At 27.4% G+C, this 22,214-nt stretch overlaps 2 protein-coding genes across 4 annotated transcripts; both read left to right on the top strand.

The window, feature by feature from the left end:
* The first annotated feature begins 1,279 nt into the window (after positions 1–1,279).
* LOC111675723 (integrin beta-PS) lies at positions 1,280–14,076 on the top strand. 3 transcript variants are annotated; one of them, XM_023436534.2, is made up of 9 exons: positions 1,280–1,484; positions 5,884–6,452; positions 6,530–6,758; positions 8,683–8,767; positions 11,674–11,844; positions 11,904–12,167; positions 12,229–12,980; positions 13,161–13,635; positions 13,704–14,076. In XM_023436534.2, the coding sequence occupies exons 2-9, from the start codon at positions 5,954–5,956 to the stop codon at positions 13,767–13,769; spliced, it is 2,541 nt and encodes an 846-aa protein (XP_023292302.2). In that variant the 5' UTR covers positions 1,280–1,484; positions 5,884–5,953; the 3' UTR covers positions 13,770–14,076. The 3 variants fall into 3 exon arrangements, with proteins under 3 accessions (XP_023292302.2, XP_023292304.2, XP_023292303.2); XM_023436536.2 differs by lacking the exon at positions 8,683–8,767 and adding an exon at positions 9,627–9,711; XM_023436535.2 differs by lacking the exon at positions 1,280–1,484 and adding an exon at positions 4,077–4,095.
* An 812-nt stretch (positions 14,077–14,888) lies between these two features.
* Positions 14,889–21,745, top strand: LOC111675728 (integrin beta-PS-like). Its single transcript, XM_023436544.2, has 8 exons — positions 14,889–15,698; positions 15,764–15,992; positions 19,449–19,533; positions 19,598–19,768; positions 19,824–20,087; positions 20,157–20,908; positions 20,973–21,432; positions 21,486–21,745. The coding sequence occupies exons 1-8, from the start codon at positions 15,317–15,319 to the stop codon at positions 21,555–21,557; spliced, it is 2,415 nt and encodes an 804-aa protein (XP_023292312.2). The 5' UTR covers positions 14,889–15,316; the 3' UTR covers positions 21,558–21,745.
* The last annotated feature ends 469 nt before the right edge of the window (positions 21,746–22,214 follow it).

Raw genomic sequence — 22,214 nt, forward strand, 5'->3', positions numbered from 1 at the left:
TGATTTTTTTATATTTGTTCACCTTTTAAATTGGACAGTTCGTTTTACTCAGTGTTAATCTCAGTTAACATACTGTAATTTATCTGTTTTTTTATTTAGTTTTAAGTGTTGCCTATTTGTAGTTTTTATATACAGAATATAACTCTGTTCGTTAATGGTTATGCCGGGAGCAAGCATATGTTTAAAATTAAATGTAAAAATACTTTTTAGTATTGTATCTTCTCTGTCTAGCAAGTTGCTTTTTCATTATTAACTTTTATTAGAGCAAGATGTAAATAGTTCTAAGAATAATATTCTATCGTTTAGTAAAAAAAATCATTGTAATTGAAAGAAGAAAAGACTCAATAAACATTTTTACTTACTTACTTTCGTGGTTTCAAATCGAGTTCTAAAAACTGTCTGATATCTTTCAAAATGTATTATCACCAATGCTATAAAGAGATTTAAATGCAAACAGTAGTAATTGTAGTTTGTATAATCCATTAATAGGTAAAATATTTTTGACAACATCTTTATATAGAGAATAAGTTAAAAATTTTATTGGCAAATTGAAAACCGTTTTGAGTGCTTTGTTTTGTAATCTCTGTAAAGCATGCAACTCTGTACTGTTTTTAGCAGTGTATACCAAAGCCAAATAATTTAGATGACTTTGAATTAATGCTTGATATAATATCAATTTCGTACTTTCATTAAATTTATGTTTAAACTTATACAAAATTCCTATTACTGGATATATTTTGGACTTTATTTCCTGTATTTGTAAGTTCCAAGACAAATTACTTTGAAGATAAACACCCAAATACTTTGTAGATTGAGATTCAAAAATTTCCCTACCATCAACAAAAATACTAAAATTTTCATAATTTCTACTCCGATATGGATTAAATCTCATGACCTTGGTTTTAATTAGATTACTAACTAGTTTATTCAATCTTGCATATTCATCTGATATAAACGCTGTCGAATTTTCGACATAATTGGGCGACATTTGACCCCCGTTCCCATACAATTCACCCTCAGAAAAAGACTTGAATGTTATGGAAAACGAACAGCATATTTTTTTGTGTGTTTTTCTGTTTTGTAGTCAAATTTTAAAAATCATTAATTTATTTAATTATTTTCTGAAAAGAATGAATAATTTATATATCAGCGATTTTTAATATTAGCTATTTTTATATTCCCCCAAATTAACATTACTTTTAAGTATGGTGAGTTTTATTTTCTCTTTATATATTTACTGGTTTCTCACCTCTTTCCATTCATTCATTTTTTTGGTCAGACTAGTGTTGGACTTCGCCGAGAATAGAGACATAAATTCCGAGAACGACTACGTTTTCACAAAAACAAACGGGTGAAAATAAGAAAACAAAATAGAAAAAAAAAACACAATTTAGTGCAACACCTCCGCCCTGATGGATTTAAAATTATTGAAAACTAATTAAAATTATAAGAATTTTTAAAAAATTTTACAATAAAACGAAAGTGTAAGTGTTAAATAAATATGAATCATTAAAATTACGTAAGAAAACAGACAAAATCTATGTGGAAATATTAAAAATTGTACCAAAATGAAGTAAAAAAAGAATAAAGAAACACGAAAAAAAGTGACGATGATGATTTCATCGGATCGAAAAACAAAGATCATTAAATCATAAAAAATATTAAATAAAAACCAATAGTGATAATAAAGTGTATTCAATGGTTTTAATCAATATAAAATAATTTAAAAATATAAAATAAATAATTTGGTAATTTAAAATTAAAGAAATATTAAAAAAAATCTGCTAGCAAAAAAAATCACATTTAGATTTGTGTGGTTGTGTATGTACCCAGATTGCGTAGTGCCTGTTGGAGAACAAGTTAGAACGCCCACGTTTCCCTCTGATCAATAAACAAACAAGACCATTTACATATGCATACATATAATGAATGTTATGTTGTTGGGTTGATATTGCTGATCTATACTTAAACAAAAAGACATACAATTTTCCATATGCAAATCAATTGCAACACCTCTTCCTCTATACTTGGTACTTGTATGTATGTATACATATAGTAGCTTATATTGTTCTTGCTGCTAATGATGATCATGGTGGTGCATATTGATATCCATATAGGAAACTAATTTCTTTATACTTATGCCATCAATATCACCAATGACAGCTGTTGTACTTTTTGCTTATTCTCTCTCTCTGATCATCTCCGGTTTGCTTCTCTTTGCTTTTGTGTATATGTTTTTTTGCGGGATCTATTAATAGTATGAATTATTTTTGTATCATCATAAATTTATTTTTCTTTTTTAAAGATTTATTTCTGCATTTAATCTATTATTATGTTGGAAGGTAAATTTAACCCCAATTATTATGTTTAGTAATATGACTCACTTATAATTCCATATATGACCTTAATGTGTTACGATTTTATAGCACAATGTACACGTTTGCATTGTCTTCTTTTTAAAAAAAGGCACGTGCGTTATATTGTTTAGTTTTGGGTAAAATTGAAAGCTTTTAATTGACTTTTTAAATTTTATATATAAAAAGGGGTGTTTTTTTTCTTTGCCATAGGCATTTACAATATCTGTTGTTTATGTTTTTAATATGTGTATTGTTTCAAAAGATCTGTAGTACCTATATGTTTCCAATTAGAAATAAGAAAATTTTTATGTGTTTTGAAATTTATGTTCCCTCATATCAGTTTGTATTTTTAGATACTGGTACATAATACAAATTTAATTGATTTTATTGTAGAAATACTTACAATTGTGATCACTTAACCCATATTTTTAGAGAATACTAAATCTATACATTTTCTTAATTATCCACAAAACTATTGCCTATAACAAGATCAGAAAGCTTATAAAAAACATTTTTTAAAATAGCAGCTAGGTATTTAGAATCTTCCTGTTATTAAGCTGGTAGATGTAACTTTTATTAGAGAACCAAATCTTAAGTTGACAAATAACGAAATCGGACTGATCGACCTGAAATTTAGAATTTCAACTATGTATGTTGTTACAACTAGTAGAACGCAGTCTACATTACCGACATAAAATTTGGAATATGTATGTACCCCTAAAGATTTAAAATGTTCTAAAGCATTTATATAGAATCTATCCTATTATGTGCCGTATATCCCTAGTTAATCGATTACTTAAGAAGTTTAAGTCCTTATTAAAATTTTTTAATTTAAAAAACACAAATTAAATTTCTATTTCGAATTGGTGTAGTAAAAAAATTGTATGTTCTTAAACTCTCTTAAAGGTTCTTTAAAGAAACCTTTGGAAATTTTTATAAAAAAAATACATTTATTGATTTTAAATGCATATTTGTAGTTGTTTTAACTTTGTATCAAGAGGAAAGAAAAGAAGGAAGTTTATACTATTATTTCAAAGTCAACATATTGGACTTTCAGATGTCATAAGAGATTTTACAAATAAAGTTGTCTTCGAGCTTAAAACATAGACATAAATTTATAGGTCAAATTAGGATTTAGAAAAATCGTTTATATTGCTGTCTATTAGCTTTCTATTTTCTTTAAATTTTGTTGATCTGTGAAATTATTTTGTTCATTTGGGAATAATATGAATTAAAAATTTTTAGTGCTAAAAATATAAACTACAGAGCAAATTTAAAAACAACTTCAATAATTATTTATATATTAAAATTTAAAAAACCAAACATGGATATTCAAACATCCGGATTTGCCATTTGTAAATAATTTGGCAATTTTTTTAACCTAAACAAATTTGTCTCTGATATTATTAATTTTATAATCAAAAATTGTATTTTTTTCATATTTATTTTAGTTAAAACTTTAAAGCAAATAAGCTTAAAGAAGTTAAAACAAAAGTTGAGAGAGATATTAAGCTATATTAATTCTCCGGCGTAGTAATAACTTTATTAAAAAAAATTTTCATGAACCTCATTCATAAAATAATAATTTATTAAACAACAAAAATATCAATGAATCAATATATAAATAATAAACAAAACATTAGTCATCTCTTAAAACAAAGATACACATTTAGAGGAGATTCAACCAACACAACAAAACTGACAAAGAAAAACCTGTTTGTTTAAACTCGTTAAAATTGTAAGAAAAAAGTTTTTTTTCTAATCACTATAAATTGTTACAGCAAATAACCTTAATTACAAAAACAACAGAATAAAGAACATGACCTACATTACTTTTACTATTAAGTTCTGTGCTTTAAATTCTTTTGTTTTAATAAAATTCTAATTCCTAGTATGTTTTAAGACCTTAATGTGTGAATGTTTAATCAACAATCATTTTGCACAACACACCTTTATTAGTTTAGTTAGTTTATAATGAGTTTTCCTTCCTCTATATGCCAACAGTACTAAATACTAATAGATTTTCCGACTATCTGCAATCTTGACTCGTTTCGTTAGGATGGCCCAATAGCGCCATTAAGAGTTTTGTGTACATTTTGATTTTTTTTATATATTATATTTTTTCTTTATTAAAAACATCATACCTCCTCTTCTTAATTTCTTTTGGCAATTTCACTGCCACTATGTTTATTTTGTTTAATTTTATTTTATTTAAACTGTTTGTGTTTTTTATGGATGAGTCATATAGTGAATGTTAAAGTGACTTAATGTTTCATATGAAATCTTGATGAGTTTCGTATACGAAATAGTAAAAAATAACAAAAAAATATATAATCAAAATCGTCAGCAGATAAATTGCTTTAGCCAGCAAATCAACCACCTAACAAAAATGTTTTTAATTATAATTTTCTCTTTTATTATTAAATTTTTCTATCTTTCTTTAATTTGCAATACAAATTTAAACACACATCTGCTGGAATTGTATTTTTAGTCATATGTATGTTTTTGTTTTTATAGTATTAAATCTTTTTGAGAAGTTTTTAAATCATTAATATATTTTTTTTGATTTCATTTCTTATTTAGTTATTTTTTGTTTAAAATTAAACATTAATTTACATGTTAATAATTTTTTGTTGTTTTAGCAGTTATGTATGTTAAATATGCAGATTTTAGCAGAAATATTTAAAATAAACTATTTTTCGTAATTAAATTGGGAAAAAAGAATAAATAAATTTAATTTAAAATTTAAAAATTATCACCCAATTAAATTTTTTGAGGTCAGTTAAAGTTGCTTTAAAAAATATTATGTCATGTATGAGGAAAAAATCTAATCAAATAAGTTCCGACAATAATTAAACTTTTTATATTAATTGCTAATAGAATTCCAAATAATATGTGATGTTAGAAATTTTAATTTTTCTACACTTAAGACTGATCTATAGTCAAGACAATGGACTGGACTGTAGAAGAGACTATAAACTATATGGTATGTAGTGAATAGTTTAGACGGATCTATTGTTAATATAAAATAATTTATAATCTAATCTATAGTCTGATCTCTAGTCAAGATTTTAGACTGATTTAAAATCAAATCTCGAAACTGATCCATAATCAGATCTATAACCAAAACTGATATAACTAACTGATTTATAGAGGAGACTATAGTATTACCTATAGTCGAGGCTCTTAAAGTTATCTAAAGTTATAGTGGATTTTATAGAATGATCTACTCTATGTCTACAAAATTCCTTTAAATTTCTATTTATTCTTGAAATGTTTGTTTACTCAAATACTTTTATCAATAACATTAAAATTACAAATATATTTCCGCAACACTTTACCGTCGGAACCTTTTTTTTGCACTAAATATGAACACATTAAAATTTTAAAAGAAATATAATATTAATAATCACCTCTGACGTCATACATTATTATTGGTGACTAAATTTTTTTCGTTTTTATTTTGTTTTGTATTTAAGCAGTTAATAATTTATAAACACTTTTTTCCATATCATTCTACTTTTAGTACTCGAACGAAAAATACGAATATATATTTTTTTTATCACATATTATTTTGCCCGTTTGCCAAAATAAACATGATTATTTCTTCCACAAAACGCCTGTATACACTGGCGTTGTTAGCCTTTGTCTTCACTTGCTGTGTATTTTCTGTTGAAGCCCAGTTAGCTGGTAAACTTATACAAAATCCTTGTGTCAATAAACGCACCTGTCATGAATGTATACAAACACAAAGTTGTGCCTGGTGTATGCAACCGGATCATGGTGATAAACCTAGATGCTTCCAACACAGTTATTCCAATGTTTGTCCTGAAGAATTTATCTGGAATCCAGATACAGTACAAAGTTTTACCATAAATCGTGAACTGACTAGAGCCGGTTATGCTGCTGGAGCTGCTGGCGGTCAAATGTCCTATGGCGGTTCTTATTATGCCAATTCTTCATACAGTAGTTCCTCATCGGGTTCATATTCAGGATCATATGGAGCTTCAGGAGCTGCCGGTGCCGCTGGTAGTTTTAGCGGCAGTGATATTGTACAAATTAGTCCTCAAAGAGTTTCTTTGAAATTACGTATAAGTAAGTTTTAAAATTATATGATATATATACATATTTAATGAGAACTTTACAAAAAAAAATAATAATTTGTTTTATAGATGAAGTCCACAGTTTAAATATGCGTTATTCTCAAGCTGAAGATTATCCCGTTGATTTATACTATCTTATGGACTTGTCAAAATCTATGGAAGACGATAAAGAAAAACTTTCGGCTTTGGGCGATTTACTCTCCGAAACTATGCGTAACATTACCTCTAATTTCCGTTTGGGTTTTGGTTCTTTTGTCGATAAAGTTTTAATGCCCTATGTTTCGACTATACCCAAAAAGTGAGTAATGTTTTTTCTTTTCTTATTTTTCTATAATTTGTTTAAGTATTTGGCTATATTGATAATGAAAGTGTAATTTCTTATGACTTATTATTGCAATTGTAAAATATTAAAATTTATTGTTAATGTTGTAGTTTTAAGATTATAGTACTTATGTTAATTAATGAGTAATAGAGATTTAAAAAGGTTTATTTTTCGAACGCGAAACTTAATATTCTTCATCATATTATAATTAATTATAATTACAATATTATTGTTCTTTTTGTTAACATATGTATTTGAACATTTCAAATTAAACTATTTTCAATTATAATTGGAATTTTTTTATGTTTTAAATTAGACATTTGTTAATAATATTCGTATGTATATTATTTCGTATTTTACTTTTAATTAATTTTTTATGGTTAAGAATATGTAATATGCTCATGAGTATTGAATTTTATATAAATTAAGTTAGAGATTTTTATATTATAATAAGTGTAGAGTAAAATATGAATAGAAAGATGTTCTTGAAAATGAAGAAAATATTTAAGTATTTGGTCTCAAACATTTTCTTATTAGGATATAATTAATCTAACTTTTATAAGTATAAAATGAAAATCAAAATTTTGCTACACTTTGACCCACTCTTGCAAAAATACTGTTGACTAGGGTTCTATAAATCGACTTTCGAACAATCGACTTTTTGTCGAAAAAAGTCGAAAAGTCGAACTGGAATATTTTGTTTCAAAAAAGTCGATAAGTCGACTATCGTCTGTGAAAAAGTCGACTTTGGAAATAAAAATTGAAAAAAGTCTAAAAGTCGAAAAAAGTCAATAAATCGGAAAAAGTCGAAAATAGTCGAAGAGTTCGACGAAAAGTCGGAAAAAGTCAAAAATAGTCCAAAAAAATCAAAAGTCGAAAAGTCGGAAAAATTCGAAAAAAGTCAAAAATAGTCAAAAAGACTGTTATTGTCGAAAAGTCGAAAATAGTCCAAAAAAAAACGGAAAAAGTCGAAAATTCAAAAATAATCGAAAACTATAGAATCGTTTCAACTATAGAACCCTACTATTTTTACTTCTTTAATTTGAGATACTAATCTAAAGACGAAACTATAGAATAATCTATAGCTGAGACTATATACTAATCTAAGGTTGAGGCTATAGTCTAACCTTTATCTTAGACCATACACTGATCTATAGCTATGAATAAGGTCTAATCTATAGATAAGGCTCGACTTTAGCCTTATCTATTGATATACAAATTTATAGCTTATTCTATAGTCTTGACTATAAATTAGTCTAAAGCCTCGAATATGGATTAGTTTTAAAACTCGTCTATAAATTAGTCAACAGTGCCGACAATAAATTTGTCTATAGTCTCGACTAAAGTCCAGACTATAGTCTAAATTTGTCTCAACTATAGACAAATACTATAGAATATAGACTAATCACTATAGGCTAATCTGTAGTCTCGACTATAGACTAATCTAAAGTTAAGACTATAGTCGATCCTGTAAACTATTCTATGGTTAAGACTTTAAACTAATCTACAGCATAGAAACATACAAATTTATATCTTCACTTATTATTATTAATAATATTTTTAATTTTTAATTTTTAATTTCAATATTTAAAATTGGCTTTTATAAAATTTAGCAATAAGACTTTTTTATTAATAATTTTAACATGTTAATTTATTTTTATTTTTGATAATCGCTTATATTAATTTAAATTAAGTTGTATTTTTTTATAATTTCGTTCGTTATTATATTGCTAATTTTATTAATATTTCTTTTTTTTACTTTAAACAAATTCCAAACCACTAACAATTCGCAATAATTGAAAAAAAAATAATACTAATCAAAAACAAAAACAAACCTCCATCATCACTTACTCAAAAAATAATCCAAATTAAACTGCACCTCTCAACTACAACAAAACAGACTTGAACATCCCTGTGAAAATTGTGAAGCTCCTTATGGTTATCGCAACCATATGCCCTTGAGTACAAATACCGCCGAATTCACTGTAAGATTCAAATACTTTGTTTTTCATTTTCTCTCTCAAAACATTCAAACTTATTATTTTATACATGTTTATGATTTATATCAATACATTACACCCTCTACTCCATACACTTTTTCGTTAAAAAAAGAACTTAATTTTATGTTGCCTAATTTTTGAGTGTTTTAATTTTATTATATTTTTAATTGTTTTAACTTATTTCTGTGTTGCATTATTTGTGTTGTAATTAATTTAGCTTTAGTTGCTATATGTTAATGAAAGAGATTTTTTCAATTATTTACTAAATTTAAAATTTATTGCCATAATTTGTATTGTTATTGTAATAAATTTTAAATATTAGATATAATTTTCACAAATCTCTTTCATTAAGTTTGTTGTATTTAGTTGTGGCTTAACCGATGTGTTTATTGATATTGTTTTAACTTTTTATTTGTTATTAGTTTTAAAAATATTATAATAGTTTTCTCTTAATATATTGTCTAAGGGTAAGATTGTTGTAAATCATTATATCATAGAAATATTATATTGGTGTTGGTGTTGTTAATCTTAAATTATACATTACATATTATTGATTGAGTAATTTTAAGTTGTTTTCTAATTCGAAATTATAATATGGTTTTGTAAAACTAACGTTACAGTGGTTTAACCACCACAACATGTTTGTTTTACAAAACTCTTAATAAGTATTCTAATTTAAAATTTTTTACATATTTCCTTCATTTATCATATTGTTTCTATTCTTCTTGTTTTTCTTTCTAAATTTTCTTTCATATAATATAAAATTATCAACTATTCTTTATACAAAAAAAACATATCTGTCTGCCTTAAATATATCATTTAAAATAATCGTAAACAAAATTAGCATGATCGAGCCATGTGCAGGCTGTGCTGCACCTTATGGTTATAAAAATGCAATGCCTTTAAGCACGGATACATATCGGTTCTCAGTAAGTTAATGTTGTCGTAGTTTATTTTAGTTTTATATATAAATTCATACATAGTTTCTTTTCGCATGTAGTTTGTAATTATTTTACCCAATCCCGTAAACCAACTCTTCAAAATATATGTATATTATAAAGCATTTTTGTTGCTGGAAAATGTTAATGTTTAAAAGGAGTTGGTTTTCTTAGTTTATTAAAAATATTAAGTATTGGTGCATGGTTTTATTTGAAAAATAATATTATTAATGCATGTTGTTATGTGGTGTTTTGTCTGCATGTCTTGAATATTTTTAATATGTTTTCATTTTCCCCTTTTTAATCACCTACATTTCAGTGATCATTTCATATTAATTTTAAAGGTACACTCTTGTTTATTTAATTTAAAATTTTATTAACTTTTTTAACCTTTTGGATTTTTATTAATGTTAATGTTCTGTTTCATGGTTTCAATTAAAAAATATTAAATTTAGTCGAGCAATTATTTGTTTATTTTATTTTCTTATCTTTTTCCTTATTTTTTTTTATCGCAAATTTTTAATATTCTTAAAATTTGAGTCACAAAGCCAAACGTTTTGTGTCTTTTTATCAGTTTGAAAGATAAGTTTTAAGATAAGCTCAATAATACCGTTTTATTGTTGGTACTGTATTGCTATTTTTAATGCAAAATATTAACAATTTAACAATGAAAATAATTATTGAATTATTATTGTTGAAATGATAGATAGAGGTTATATTAAAACTAAAAGTATTTTTATAATTAAGAGAATTTGGTACCTCGCACCCAATCACATTTGACTAAGGATTATCACAAAGGAATGTTTTTTCTTAAAATGTCTAATTTAATTTCAAAATTTTTCTAAATATTTTTTAAATTTTAACAGACTTTTTTTCGAACATATATTAAAAAGCTTAGATTTTGAAAATTTTTTCGAGGAAGATTTTATTATTTTTTTTTTTTTTTTTAAATTTTGTAACTTCGAACTTTCGAACTAATGTAACTGAAAAGCTTATTTAAAAAAAGTAACTAGAAAACTTCAATCCCCTGTAAAAACTATTGTAGTACATGATCCATCCCTGTTTTACATGGGATCATATTGTGGACCGAGTAATTCTATAATTTAAACAAGGGAGGAGTATTGGTATAACTCTGATGTATTGTATAGATGGATTTCGTGGACAACACAAATCAAATGATGTATGTTTTTTTCATATAGTTGGATTACTCTTGGACCAGTCCTAGTCCTTTGAGGAGTACTTTTTGCATGCGTGTGCAGAGTTGTATTAATTATATCAGGATTTTTATTAATAGACATACCCTACAAAGAATTTATACAGTTTTAAATATTTTTCTAACATTACTTCGATTTTTCAAACACATCTTAAAAAATCTATAAAAATTTTACAAATATTACATTTTAAAATCGTTGAATATTTTAAAATAATTAAAAATTTTGTAATTTCGAAATAGAAATTGCAAAAATGATCTTAAATGAAAAATAAATTACATTTTTATTAATGCCCACGTTCTAGAGATTATTTTAATACCTTTAAAAATTTTTCGAACATAACTTCGAATTTTAGAACATACCTTAAATTAAATAACTTTAAAAAATTATGTATTTAAGAAACAATTTTAAATTATACAATTTAAAGAGGATAGAACTTCGTTTGGATATCTTCATTAAAAGAAGAAAAGATATTTAAGAAACCATATAACGAAAACAATTACTTTTAAACTAATCGCTTTAAAAACAAAACCTGTACAGATGTTTTCTAAACAACAACTAAACAAACCATAAATTAAAATAAAAAATTCTCATTTGAAAATGTTAAATTAACTAAAAAATGTTTAACAAAAAATTAAAATCAACAAGAGTGTACCATAACCAAAAAATAACAATTTGAAAAATCACAACAACGATACTAAATAAATAACTTTTTTTTGCTGTAAAACCTATAAAAACACAGACTGAAGTAAAAAGAGCCGCTGTCTCTGGTAATTTGGATGCTCCCGAAGGTGGTTTTGATGCCATTATGCAAGCTATAGCTTGTCGTCAACAAATCGGCTGGCGTGAACAGGCACGTCGCCTATTGGTATTTTCAACAGATGCTGGTTTTCATTATGCCGGTGATGGCAAGGTAATTTTAATACATGTTTTATTTAATTCATAGCTTTTTTAAACAAATTTACTTTCTAGCTTGGTGGTGTTATTGCTCCCAATGACGGTGAATGTCATTTAAATTCAGCTGGTCTCTATACCCACTCGGTTATACAAGATTATCCTAGTATTTCTCAAATTAATCATAAAGTTAAGCAAAATTCTATTAACATCATATTTGCTGTTACCGCCAGTCAACATTCAGTTTATGAGAAATTATCTCAACATATTGAAGGTTCTTCAAGTGCCATTTTATCAAATGATTCTTCTAACGTAGTCGATTTGGTTAGAGAGGAATATAGTGTAAGTTGTTGCAGTAATTGTTACAATAGACACACTATTAAATTTGTAATTATCTTTATAGAAAATATCTTCTTCTATTGAAATGAAAGATAATGCTACCAGCCACGTTAAAATCACCTATCACTCTTCCTGTTTGAATGGTGGCTCTGAAATTCCCACTTCTAAATGTGATGGTCTTAAAGTTGGTGATATTGTCAATTTTACTGCACAAATTTTGGTTACATCCTGTCCCACCGATCCCGCTGAATGGAATCAAGTTATTCAAATTTATCCCGTGGGTATTAACGAAAGTTTGGTTATCGATTTGGAAATGTTGTGTTCCTGCCCCTGTGAAAAACCCGGCTCAACTGGCTATCAAATCAATTCTCCCGTTTGTAATAATCATGGTACCTATATGTGTGGCATCTGTGAATGTGATGACATGCATTTCGGTCATAATTGTGAATGTTCCACTACTGATGTCCATTCGGAGAAGGGTAAAGACTTTGGCTGCCGTGCTGATAATGTTACAACAATTGATTGTAATGGTCGTGGTACTTGTTTGTGCGGTGTCTGTGATTGTGAGAAACGTGCTAATCCTGAGGAAATTATTTCTGGTCGTTTCTGTGAATGCGACAATTTCTCCTGTGATCGTCATGAACAGCAATTGTGTTCGGGCCCTGATCATGGTGTATGCGAGTGCGGTAGTTGTGTGTGTAAACCTGGTTGGACTGGTACTGCTTGTGATTGTCGCGATTCAAATGACACATGTATACCACCAAATGGCGGTGAAATTTGTTCAGGACATGGTGAATGTGAATGTGGTGTGTGCAAGTAAGTTTCCGACATTTTATAGACCTTTCATTTAATATATAAAGTTTCTCGAGAAAAACTTATGTGAAATATATTGAGAAATATATACATAAATGGTTTTAAATAGAAAAGTTTTGGAAAAAATTTACAACTAAATTATAAACAAAAATAACCATTTTTTTAATTTATTATCTTTCCCAGATGTAAATCCACCGAAGAAGGACGTTATTCTGGCAAATACTGTGAAAAGTGTCCTACATGTTCTGGTCGTTGTCACGAGCTTAAAGACTGTGTACAATGTCAAATGTATAAGACTGGTCCCTTAAAGGAGGATAAAGATTGTGCCGCCAATTGCACAACATTCGTACCAATCGGTGTTGAAAAGGTCGAACTTGATGAAAAGAAAGAAGAGAATATTTGTATATTCTATGATGAAGATGATTGTAAATTTGCCTTCAAATACAGCGAAGAAGATGACAAAGTTGAAGTACATGCCCAACAAGAACGTGAATGTCCTCCTAAAGTCTTTATGTTGGGTATAGTTTTGGGTGTTATAGCTGCTATTGTTTTAGTCGGTTTAGCTATCTTATTGTTATGGAAACTTTTGACTACCATACACGATAGACGTGAATTTGCTAGATTCGAAAAGGAACGCATGAATGCTAGATGGGATACGGTAAGTTGTTTATTGATTCAAGTTAAAAATATAATAAAAATTTGTTTTCTTTTTTGCTTTTATTACAGGGTGAAAATCCTATTTACAAACAAGCCACCTCTACATTTAAAAATCCTACATATGCTGGCAAATAAGTAACGATTTTAAGTTAACTTTTTTTCGTTTTAGTTTTTATAAGGAAACAATATGCCATAAAAAACGAAACGTTTTAAGCAATGTAAATTCTCTTGGTTTTTAACAAAACTAATCTTTATGTGTTTAACTGCCAGTAAAAACCTAAAATTGTTTACAACTAAATTCTGCAACTTAACCAAAACTTAACTTTGAAACCCTCCATTTTTTTGTTTTATTTCTAATCTATTTTCTTTTTTTTCTATTTTCTGTTTTCTACTTTTATTGACAAAAGTGTATTAATTTTAAATATGTGCCTCAAAACAAAAACAAAAAACATCAACAACAAAATAAGAAAAAAAATTATTAACAATATTTATATATTTTTACACTCAAATATATTTTGTACTTTTTTATAACAGTAATGAAACAAAAACAAAAAAAGGAACAAGCGATTTTTTTATTAATAGTTTTTAAGTAATAGAAATAATAGTAATCCAAAATGCCTTGCAACCAAATTAAAACATTGAAATTATAAAACATTTTATATATTTTCATCATATATATAAAAAAACGCAACAATATTGCAATATTTGCCCAAAAATAAGAAAAATTTAATTATATTTAAATTATTTATTTACTAAATAATTTAAAGTTTTACGTTTTAAGACTTTATTGAAAAAAAAAAAAAAAACAATGTGTATTTCTTTCAGCTATATTTATAAGAAACTAGCAAGTGTGTAGCTAAAGTGCTAACCATTTTAGATTTTTATTATAAATATAGTTAGTTAGAGTTTATTTCTGTATTAACAAATTAATTTCTTGTTTAATTTTGTTCTACTGTCCTTGTGTGTGTATTTTTTTTAGTTTATTTCTACATAATTAAGTTCTATGTATTTAACAAGTAAGTTTTCTTTTTTTATTATTATTCTTTTTTTTTTAGTTAATACTTTTTTATTTTTGTAAGTTTTTTTTTATAATTTGTATAAATTTTTACGTTTTTGTTTTTAAGTTTAACTTTTGATTCAGTAACTTTTTAAAGAAGTTTAATTTAAAAAATTTTTTAAAAAATATTTTTAAAATGTTTTAAAAATATAATTTTCTTTTAAAATACTAAATCAGAAAGTCAGTTTTATTTTTTTTTTTCATTGTGTAATTTGTACTGATTAATATTAACAATAATAAATTAAATTAAATAAACAAATACAAACACCAGTAAAATTATGATTTTCTTTGAGCCGGAAAAGATAGAGAGAGAAAAAGACAACAACCTGGTTTGAATACTAATTAAGTAAAATAACTTGATACGAAAGGGGGAGTTAGTATATGTTACAATGAAATAAATCTATACAATATCAACTTTATTAAGTCGTGCCTTAAATGCATTTTTTCCTTATACATACCACGACGTCATTGTGGTGACTAAACTTAATAGCTTAGTAAGTAAAATAATTCACATTATAAATTATTAATAACATGCTTTTAAATCATTCGGTTTTCAACATTCAAACAATTCAAACGATAATTTATTATAATAAAAAATAAATGAATAAAAATAAATCATAAAAATATGATGCCTTTTAATAAAATAAAGACCACAGTACTATTATTAGCCCTTGTCGCTGCATATGTAATATATTCGGTAGAAGCCCAATTAGCTGGTAGTAAATTAATACAAAATCCCTGCCTAGGCAAACGTACTTGTCATGAGTGTATACAAGCAAAAAATTGTGCCTGGTGTTTGGAGCCGGATAATGGCAATAAATCAAGATGTTTTCCTTCAAATTCTACAGATTATTGTTCAAAATCGTCTATTTGGAATCCCTTAACGGAACAAAATTTTACCATAAATCGAAAATTAACTTTAGGTGGTTATACAAAAACTGGAGAAATGAATAATGAAGATATTGTGCAAATAAGCCCACAACGAGTATCATTAAAATTACGCATAAGTATGTTAAAAAAGAAAAACGATTGCAAAAATATTTCAAATTATAAATTAATTTGTTTGATTTAGACGAAGTCCATAGTTTAACTCTGCGCTATTCTCAAGCTTTAGATTATCCAGTTGATTTGTACTATCTTATGGATTTGTCCAAATCTATGGAAGATGATAAACTTAAACTATCTGCCTTGGGTGATTTGCTCTCCAATACTATGCGTAATATTACCTCTAACTTTCGTTTAGGTTTTGGTTCATTTGTTGATAAGGTTTTAATGCCATATACTTCGGTTCACCCAAATAGGTAAGTAGGCATTTATTTATAGAAATTTATTTGTATTTAAATATTCGCGGTTGGTTAAATATTTATTTAACTTCGTTTATGTATTCCTAATGCATATAACAAATTATGTGTAATATTTATTTTATAGGTAGACTCTGATGCTATGATTCATAATTAAAAAATATATTACACATTTTTAGAGAATTTTAAATATCGTCATCTGAAATACAAAAAAGGCGCAACAACGAAAAAATTTTAAATACCTACATGTTGTCTCAAATTTGTAAAAATCTATTGTCAAAAACTCCGATTTTATTGACATTAAATTCAAAAGGGCGTAAGAACAAATTAATAATTTCCACCAGTCTGAAAGTCTTAGAAAGCAATATAATAGACAATGTCTGGAGGTACAGTCATATTCAAAAGAGTTTATTAATGTTGGGATATAAATCATGAAAAACAAATAAATTTTTATAGCAACAATAGTTTTTATTTTATTTAGTTTTTTTGTCTCTCCTGTAAAATTTTTAAGTGTTGTTGCGCCCTTTTGTATATCAAATGACGATATGCATGTAGTGGAAAATACTTTCAAAATTTTAAGTACATATAGGTTCAAAGCTTTTATCAGCTTTACGCTAAGCCAAAAAAATCATTAAATTTTGAGACTAAAATTAAAAAAATGCATTTGTGATGAAAAAATATGGGTTATATATGGTATATATTCTGAGTCCTTATTAGACTCTGAGACAATCTAGACATGTTCGTCTGCCTATCTGTTGAAATCAGGATAGGGACCACATGGAAGGAGCTAGGCAGTTGATATTTTAAAGGAATATTCTATATTGATAAGGTTTATTTGGTATTATTAATGGGCATAATTGGTCCACGTTTTCACATAGCCCCCATATAAATGGCCCCCGGAAAACAGTTTTAACTGTCAAAACAGGTTTAAAATACCAGTATAACTATGCAGTTTTACATAAATAAGTCTTATGGAAACATAAATCTCTTAAACAAATCCCCATCAGAAAATGCCATTAACGCTAATTACTGGCTCAGAAATACGAGTACAGCAATGAAATTCAGCATAAATAAGTTTTGTATGAGCCAAAATCTATCTACTAACTTTTGCAAGGAACTTTTCATTAGGGTTCTATAGTTGAAACGAAAAGTCGACTTTTAGACTTTTTGCATTTTATGTAAAGTCGACTTTTCGACTTTTTGCATTTAGTTAAAAGTCGATTTTTCGACTTTTTTAATTAAATTAAAAGTCGATTTTTCGACTTTTAATATTTTATAAATAGTCGACTTTTCGACTTTTTCCGACTTTTCGACTTTTTCTGACTTTTCGACTTTTTCCGACTATTTTCGACTTTTTCCGAAGCCAGAAGCATAAATTTATAATATTGGCATTTAACATTATATTATTATTATTATTATTATTTATTATTATTATAAATAAAAAAATTTTATTTATATTTTTTCTATTTGTTGCAATTTTTTCGACTTCTTTCTATTTTCGACTTTTCGACTTTTTCCGACTATTTTCGACTTTTTCCGATTTTTTTCGACTTTTTCCGACTTTTTTCGACTTTTAGACTTTTTTCGACTCTTTCCGACTTTTTTCGACTCTTCGACTTTTTTCGACTCTTTGACTTTTTTTACACTTTTATTTACAATGTCGACTTTTCGACTTTTTTCATAGACGATAGTCGAGTTATCGACTTTTTTGGAACAAAATAGTCGACTTCGACTTTTCGACTTTTTTCGACAAAAAGTCGATTGTTCGATTATTCGAAAGTCGATTTATAGAACCCTACTTTTTATAATTTACCCTGAACCTGATATAAAACTCTCTTGAGAAAAGTACTTTAAAGCTTATTATTTGCTCACAAAGAAGAATACAGTGATAAAATTCCACATAAACAAACCTGATATAAAACTCTCTTCAGAAAAGTACTTTAAAGCTTATTATTTGCTCACAAGGAAGAATACACTGATACAATTCCACACAAACAAATTTTGTAAGAAACAAAATCTTTCTACCAAATTTTGTGGGGATTGGTCAATAATTGCTTCTACCCTTTCAGAAAATGGATTTAATACTTTCATAAATTCAAAGTTAATTCACAAGGAAGCAATTCTTTTCGGCAATGATTTGGTGGTGGGTACATAAGATTCGCAGATTCAAATATAACACTTTTACTTTTACTCAGAAATACGAGTACAGCAATGAAATTCAGCATAAATAAGTTTTGTATGAGCCAAAATCTATCTACTAACTTTTGCAAGGATCTTTTCATTAGGGTTCTATAGTTGAAACGAAAAGTCGACTTTTAGACTTTTTGCATTTTATGTAAAGTCGACTTTTCGACTTTCGACTTTTTGCATTTAGTTAAAAGTCGATTTTTCGACTTTTTTAATTAAATTAAAAGTCGATTTTTCGACTTTTAATATTTTATAAATAGTCGACTTTTCGACTTTTTCCGACTTTTCGACTTTTTCTGACTTTTCGACTATTTTCGACTTTTTCCGACTATTTTCGACTTTTTCCGAAGCCAGAAGCATAAATTTATAATATTGGCATTTAACATTATATTATTATTATTATTTATTATTATTATTATAAATAAAAAAATTTTATTTATATTTTTTCTATTTGTTGCAATTTTTTCGACTTCTTTCTATTTTCGACTTTTCGACTTTTTCCGACTATTTTCGACTTTTTCCGATTTTTTTCGACTTTTTTCGACTTTTAGACTTTTTTCGACTCTTTCCGACTTTTCGACTTTTTTCGACTCTTCGACTTTTTTCGACTCTTTGACTTTTTTTACACTTTTATTACAATGTCGACTTTTCGACTTTTTTCATAGACGATAGTCGAGTTATCGACTTTTTTGGAACAAAATAGTCGACTTCGACTTTTTTCGACAAAAAGTCGATTGTTCGATTATTCGAAAGTCGATTTATAGAACCCTACTTTTTATAATTTACCCTGAACCTGATATAAAACTCTCTTGAGAAAAGTACTTTAAAGCTTATTATTTGCTCACAAAGAAGAATACAGTGATAAAATTCCACATAAACAAACCTGATATAAAACTCTCTTCAGAAAAGTACTTTAAAGCTTATTATTTGCTCACAAGGAAGAATACACTGATACAATTCCACACAAACAAATTTTGTAAGAAACAAAATCTTTCTACCAAATTTTGTGGGGATTGGTCAATAATTGCTTCTGCCCTTTCAGAAAATGGATTTAATACTTTCATAAATTCAAAGTTAATTCATAAGGAAGCAATTCTTTTCGGCAATGATTTGGTGGTGGGTACATAAGATTCGCAGATTCAAATATAACACTTTTACTTTTTTAAATTGGAGCGTTATTTAAAAAACTACAGCTGATCTTTTGATCTGCATTTTGATATAGAAAATATGAATATTTACAAATTAATGTTTGCATTTTTTATTATCTAGAATCAAATCACCTTGTTCGGGATGTGCAGCACCCTATGGATTTAAAAATGTGATGTCTTTAAGCACAGACACAAGTCGATTTTCGGTAAGCACAATTTAACTGTTAAATTAAACAAATACATATATAAATGCAGTTTTTTTTATAAAAGACAGATGTAAGAAATGCTCCTGTTTCTGCTAATGTGGATACTCCTGAAGGTGGTTTCGATGCAATAATGCAAGCAATTGTTTGTCGCGAGCAAATTGGTTGGCGTGAACAGGCTCGTCGTTTGCTAGTATTTTCAACTGATGCCGGATTTCATTATGCTGGCGATGGAAAGGTAACCTTTACGCTTATAATAAATTTTGTGATCTATATATTTATCTTAAACTTAGCTCGGTGGTCTTATCGAACCGAATGATGAAAAATGTCATTTGGATTCAGAAGGATTTTATACACACTCACTTATTCAAGACTATCCTAGTATTGCTCAAATCAACTGTATAGTAAAAGAAAATTCGATTAATTTAATATTTGCTGTAACGGCCAGTCATCAGTCAATATATAAGAAATTATCTAAAACTATTGAAGGTTCATCGACTGCCATCTTGTCAGATGGTTCTTCTAATGTTGTCGATTTGGTTAGAGATGAATTTAATGTAAGTTTTCATTCAATTCAATTAATTTTTGATATTAGTATACGAACGTATGTAAATATGTTATTATAGAAAATATCTTCTTCAATTGAAATGAATGATAATGCTACCAGCCATGTTAAGATCAGCTATCACTCATCCTGTTTAAATGGTGGCTCAGCAATACCCACTTCTAAATGTGATGGTCTTAAGGTTGGGGACGTGATAAATTTCACAGCTGAAATTTTGGTCACATCTTGTCCTACTGACCCTGCCGAATGGAATCAAGTTATTGAAATATACCCTGTTGGCATTAATGAGACTTTAATAATCGATTTGGAAATGATATGTTCGTGCCCCTGTGAAAAACCTGGTTCAGTTGGTTATCAAAAAAATTCACCTCACTGTAATAACCACGGTACTCAAATCTGTGGAGCTTGTGAATGTGATGACTCGTATTTTGGCCGCAATTGTGAATGTTCTCTTGATGATGTTGATGCTAAAAATGGCAAATATTTTGGTTGCCGTCCTGATAATGTGACAACAATAGATTGCAATGGCCGTGGTAACTGTTTTTGTGGTGTTTGTGAATGTGACAAGCGATCCAATTCAGAGGAAGTTATTTCTGGAAATTACTGTGAATGTGATAATTTCTCGTGTGATCGTCGTGATCAATTACTGTGTTCGGGACCAGATCATGGTATATGTGAATGTGGTAGTTGTGTTTGTAAATCTGGTTGGAGTGGTGCTGCTTGTGATTGTAGAACTTCAAATGAAACCTGTATTTCACCTAATGATGATAAAATTTGTTCAGGAAAGGGCGAATGTGAATGTGGAGTTTGTAAGTAAGTAATAAATTTCATTATACACATATATGTATATTGCAAAAATTTAGAAATTCTTTTTCAGATGTTTAACAACAAAAGAGAGACGTTATACGGGTGAATTTTGTGAATCTAGTCGTTGTCAGGAGTTAAAAGATTGTGTTCAATGTCAAATGTATAAGACTGGTCCGTTAAAAAATCTCACAGATTGTACAACTAATTGTACAACGTTTGTAACAAAAGGCCTATTAAAAATCGAAATTGACGATGAAAAAGAAGAAAGTTTATGCACATTTTTTGATGAAAATGATTGTAAATTTAATTTTAAATACAGCGAACACAATAATATACTCGATGTATATGCTGAGCTTCAACCTGAATGTCCTTCACAAGTATTTATACTAGGATTAGTTTTGGGTATTATTGGCACGATGGTGTTGGTTGGTTTGGGCACCTTATTTTTGTGGAAAATTTTGACTACCATACATGATAGACGCGAATTTGCTAAATTTGAAAAGGAACGAATGGCAGCCCAATGGAATGCAGTAAGTAAACTCTTGCTTAAAGTTAATATTTACTTTAATATTTTTATCTTTAGGGTGGAAATCCACTATTTACGCCAGCCACAACAACATTCCAAAATCCTACCTATTCGGAAAATATAAGTTAATTCATAAAATATACTAATTTAAACTAGTTTAACCAACATTCAACCCAGTTGGTATAGAGTGAAATTAAAGAATTTATCCCTTTTATCGAATTCACTTTAGTAAATAAGTAAATTAATGAAATATAAACTTGTGTACTTAAATTTCGAATTATGTACAAATAAATAAAAATACATAAATATTTACCTAAGATTATGCTTATTATCTTCTTAATTCTATATTTCCAGAATCAATATTGTAAAAGAAAATGTAAGAAGTACTATTTAATAATTTATGTTAATATTATAGAAATTCTGAAAAAGTGAAAAAGTTTAATTAAGATTGTACTGGTCAACAAAGTTTGAACCATAGTTTCCAACACCGTTTCTGCTAAACCACACCTATATATTTGTTATATCATCTGAAAGTCCAATCTGTAACAAAATTTAAAAAAACTGTCAAAAATATATATATTTTTTGCTAATACTCCTTGAAAATGTTTAAAAATCTTTGTCTTGAGATATATTTGCCTTTTAAAGTTTTTGATGTAAAATAAAGGCAAAATAAATGTTTTTGGAATCGATAATAACTTAAGATAATGTGAAGAAAAAGTGATTAAACGTTTGACATAACAGATTTTCGCACTTTTATATAATCTCAAATAAGGCCAAAAATATATA

This window comes from Lucilia cuprina, chromosome 3, assembly GCF_022045245.1.
Source record: "Lucilia cuprina isolate Lc7/37 chromosome 3, ASM2204524v1, whole genome shotgun sequence".
NCBI classification, from domain to species: domain Eukaryota; kingdom Metazoa; phylum Arthropoda; class Insecta; order Diptera; family Calliphoridae; genus Lucilia; species Lucilia cuprina.

What these genes read in the sequence shown, in the direction of transcription:
- LOC111675723 (XM_023436534.2), top strand. Translation starts at nt 5,954, where the DNA reads ATGATTATTTCTTCCACAAAACGCCTGTATACACTGGCGTTGTTAGCC. An exon ending in TTCTTTGAAATTACGTATAA is followed by an intron (nt 6,453 to 6,529) that starts GTAAGTTTTAAA and finishes TTTGTTTTATAG; the next exon opens with ATGAAGTCCACAGTTTAAAT. An exon ending in ATTATGCCGGTGATGGCAAG is followed by an intron (nt 11,845 to 11,903) that starts GTAATTTTAATA and finishes TTTACTTTCTAG; the next exon opens with CTTGGTGGTGTTATTGCTCC.
- LOC111675728 (XM_023436544.2), top strand. Translation starts at nt 15,317, where the DNA reads ATGATGCCTTTTAATAAAATAAAGACCACAGTACTATTATTAGCCCTT. An exon ending in ACTTCGGTTCACCCAAATAG is followed by an intron (nt 15,993 to 19,448) that starts GTAAGTAGGCAT and finishes TTTATTATCTAG; the next exon opens with AATCAAATCACCTTGTTCGG. An exon ending in TGGTTAGAGATGAATTTAAT is followed by an intron (nt 20,088 to 20,156) that starts GTAAGTTTTCAT and finishes ATGTTATTATAG; the next exon opens with AAAATATCTTCTTCAATTGA.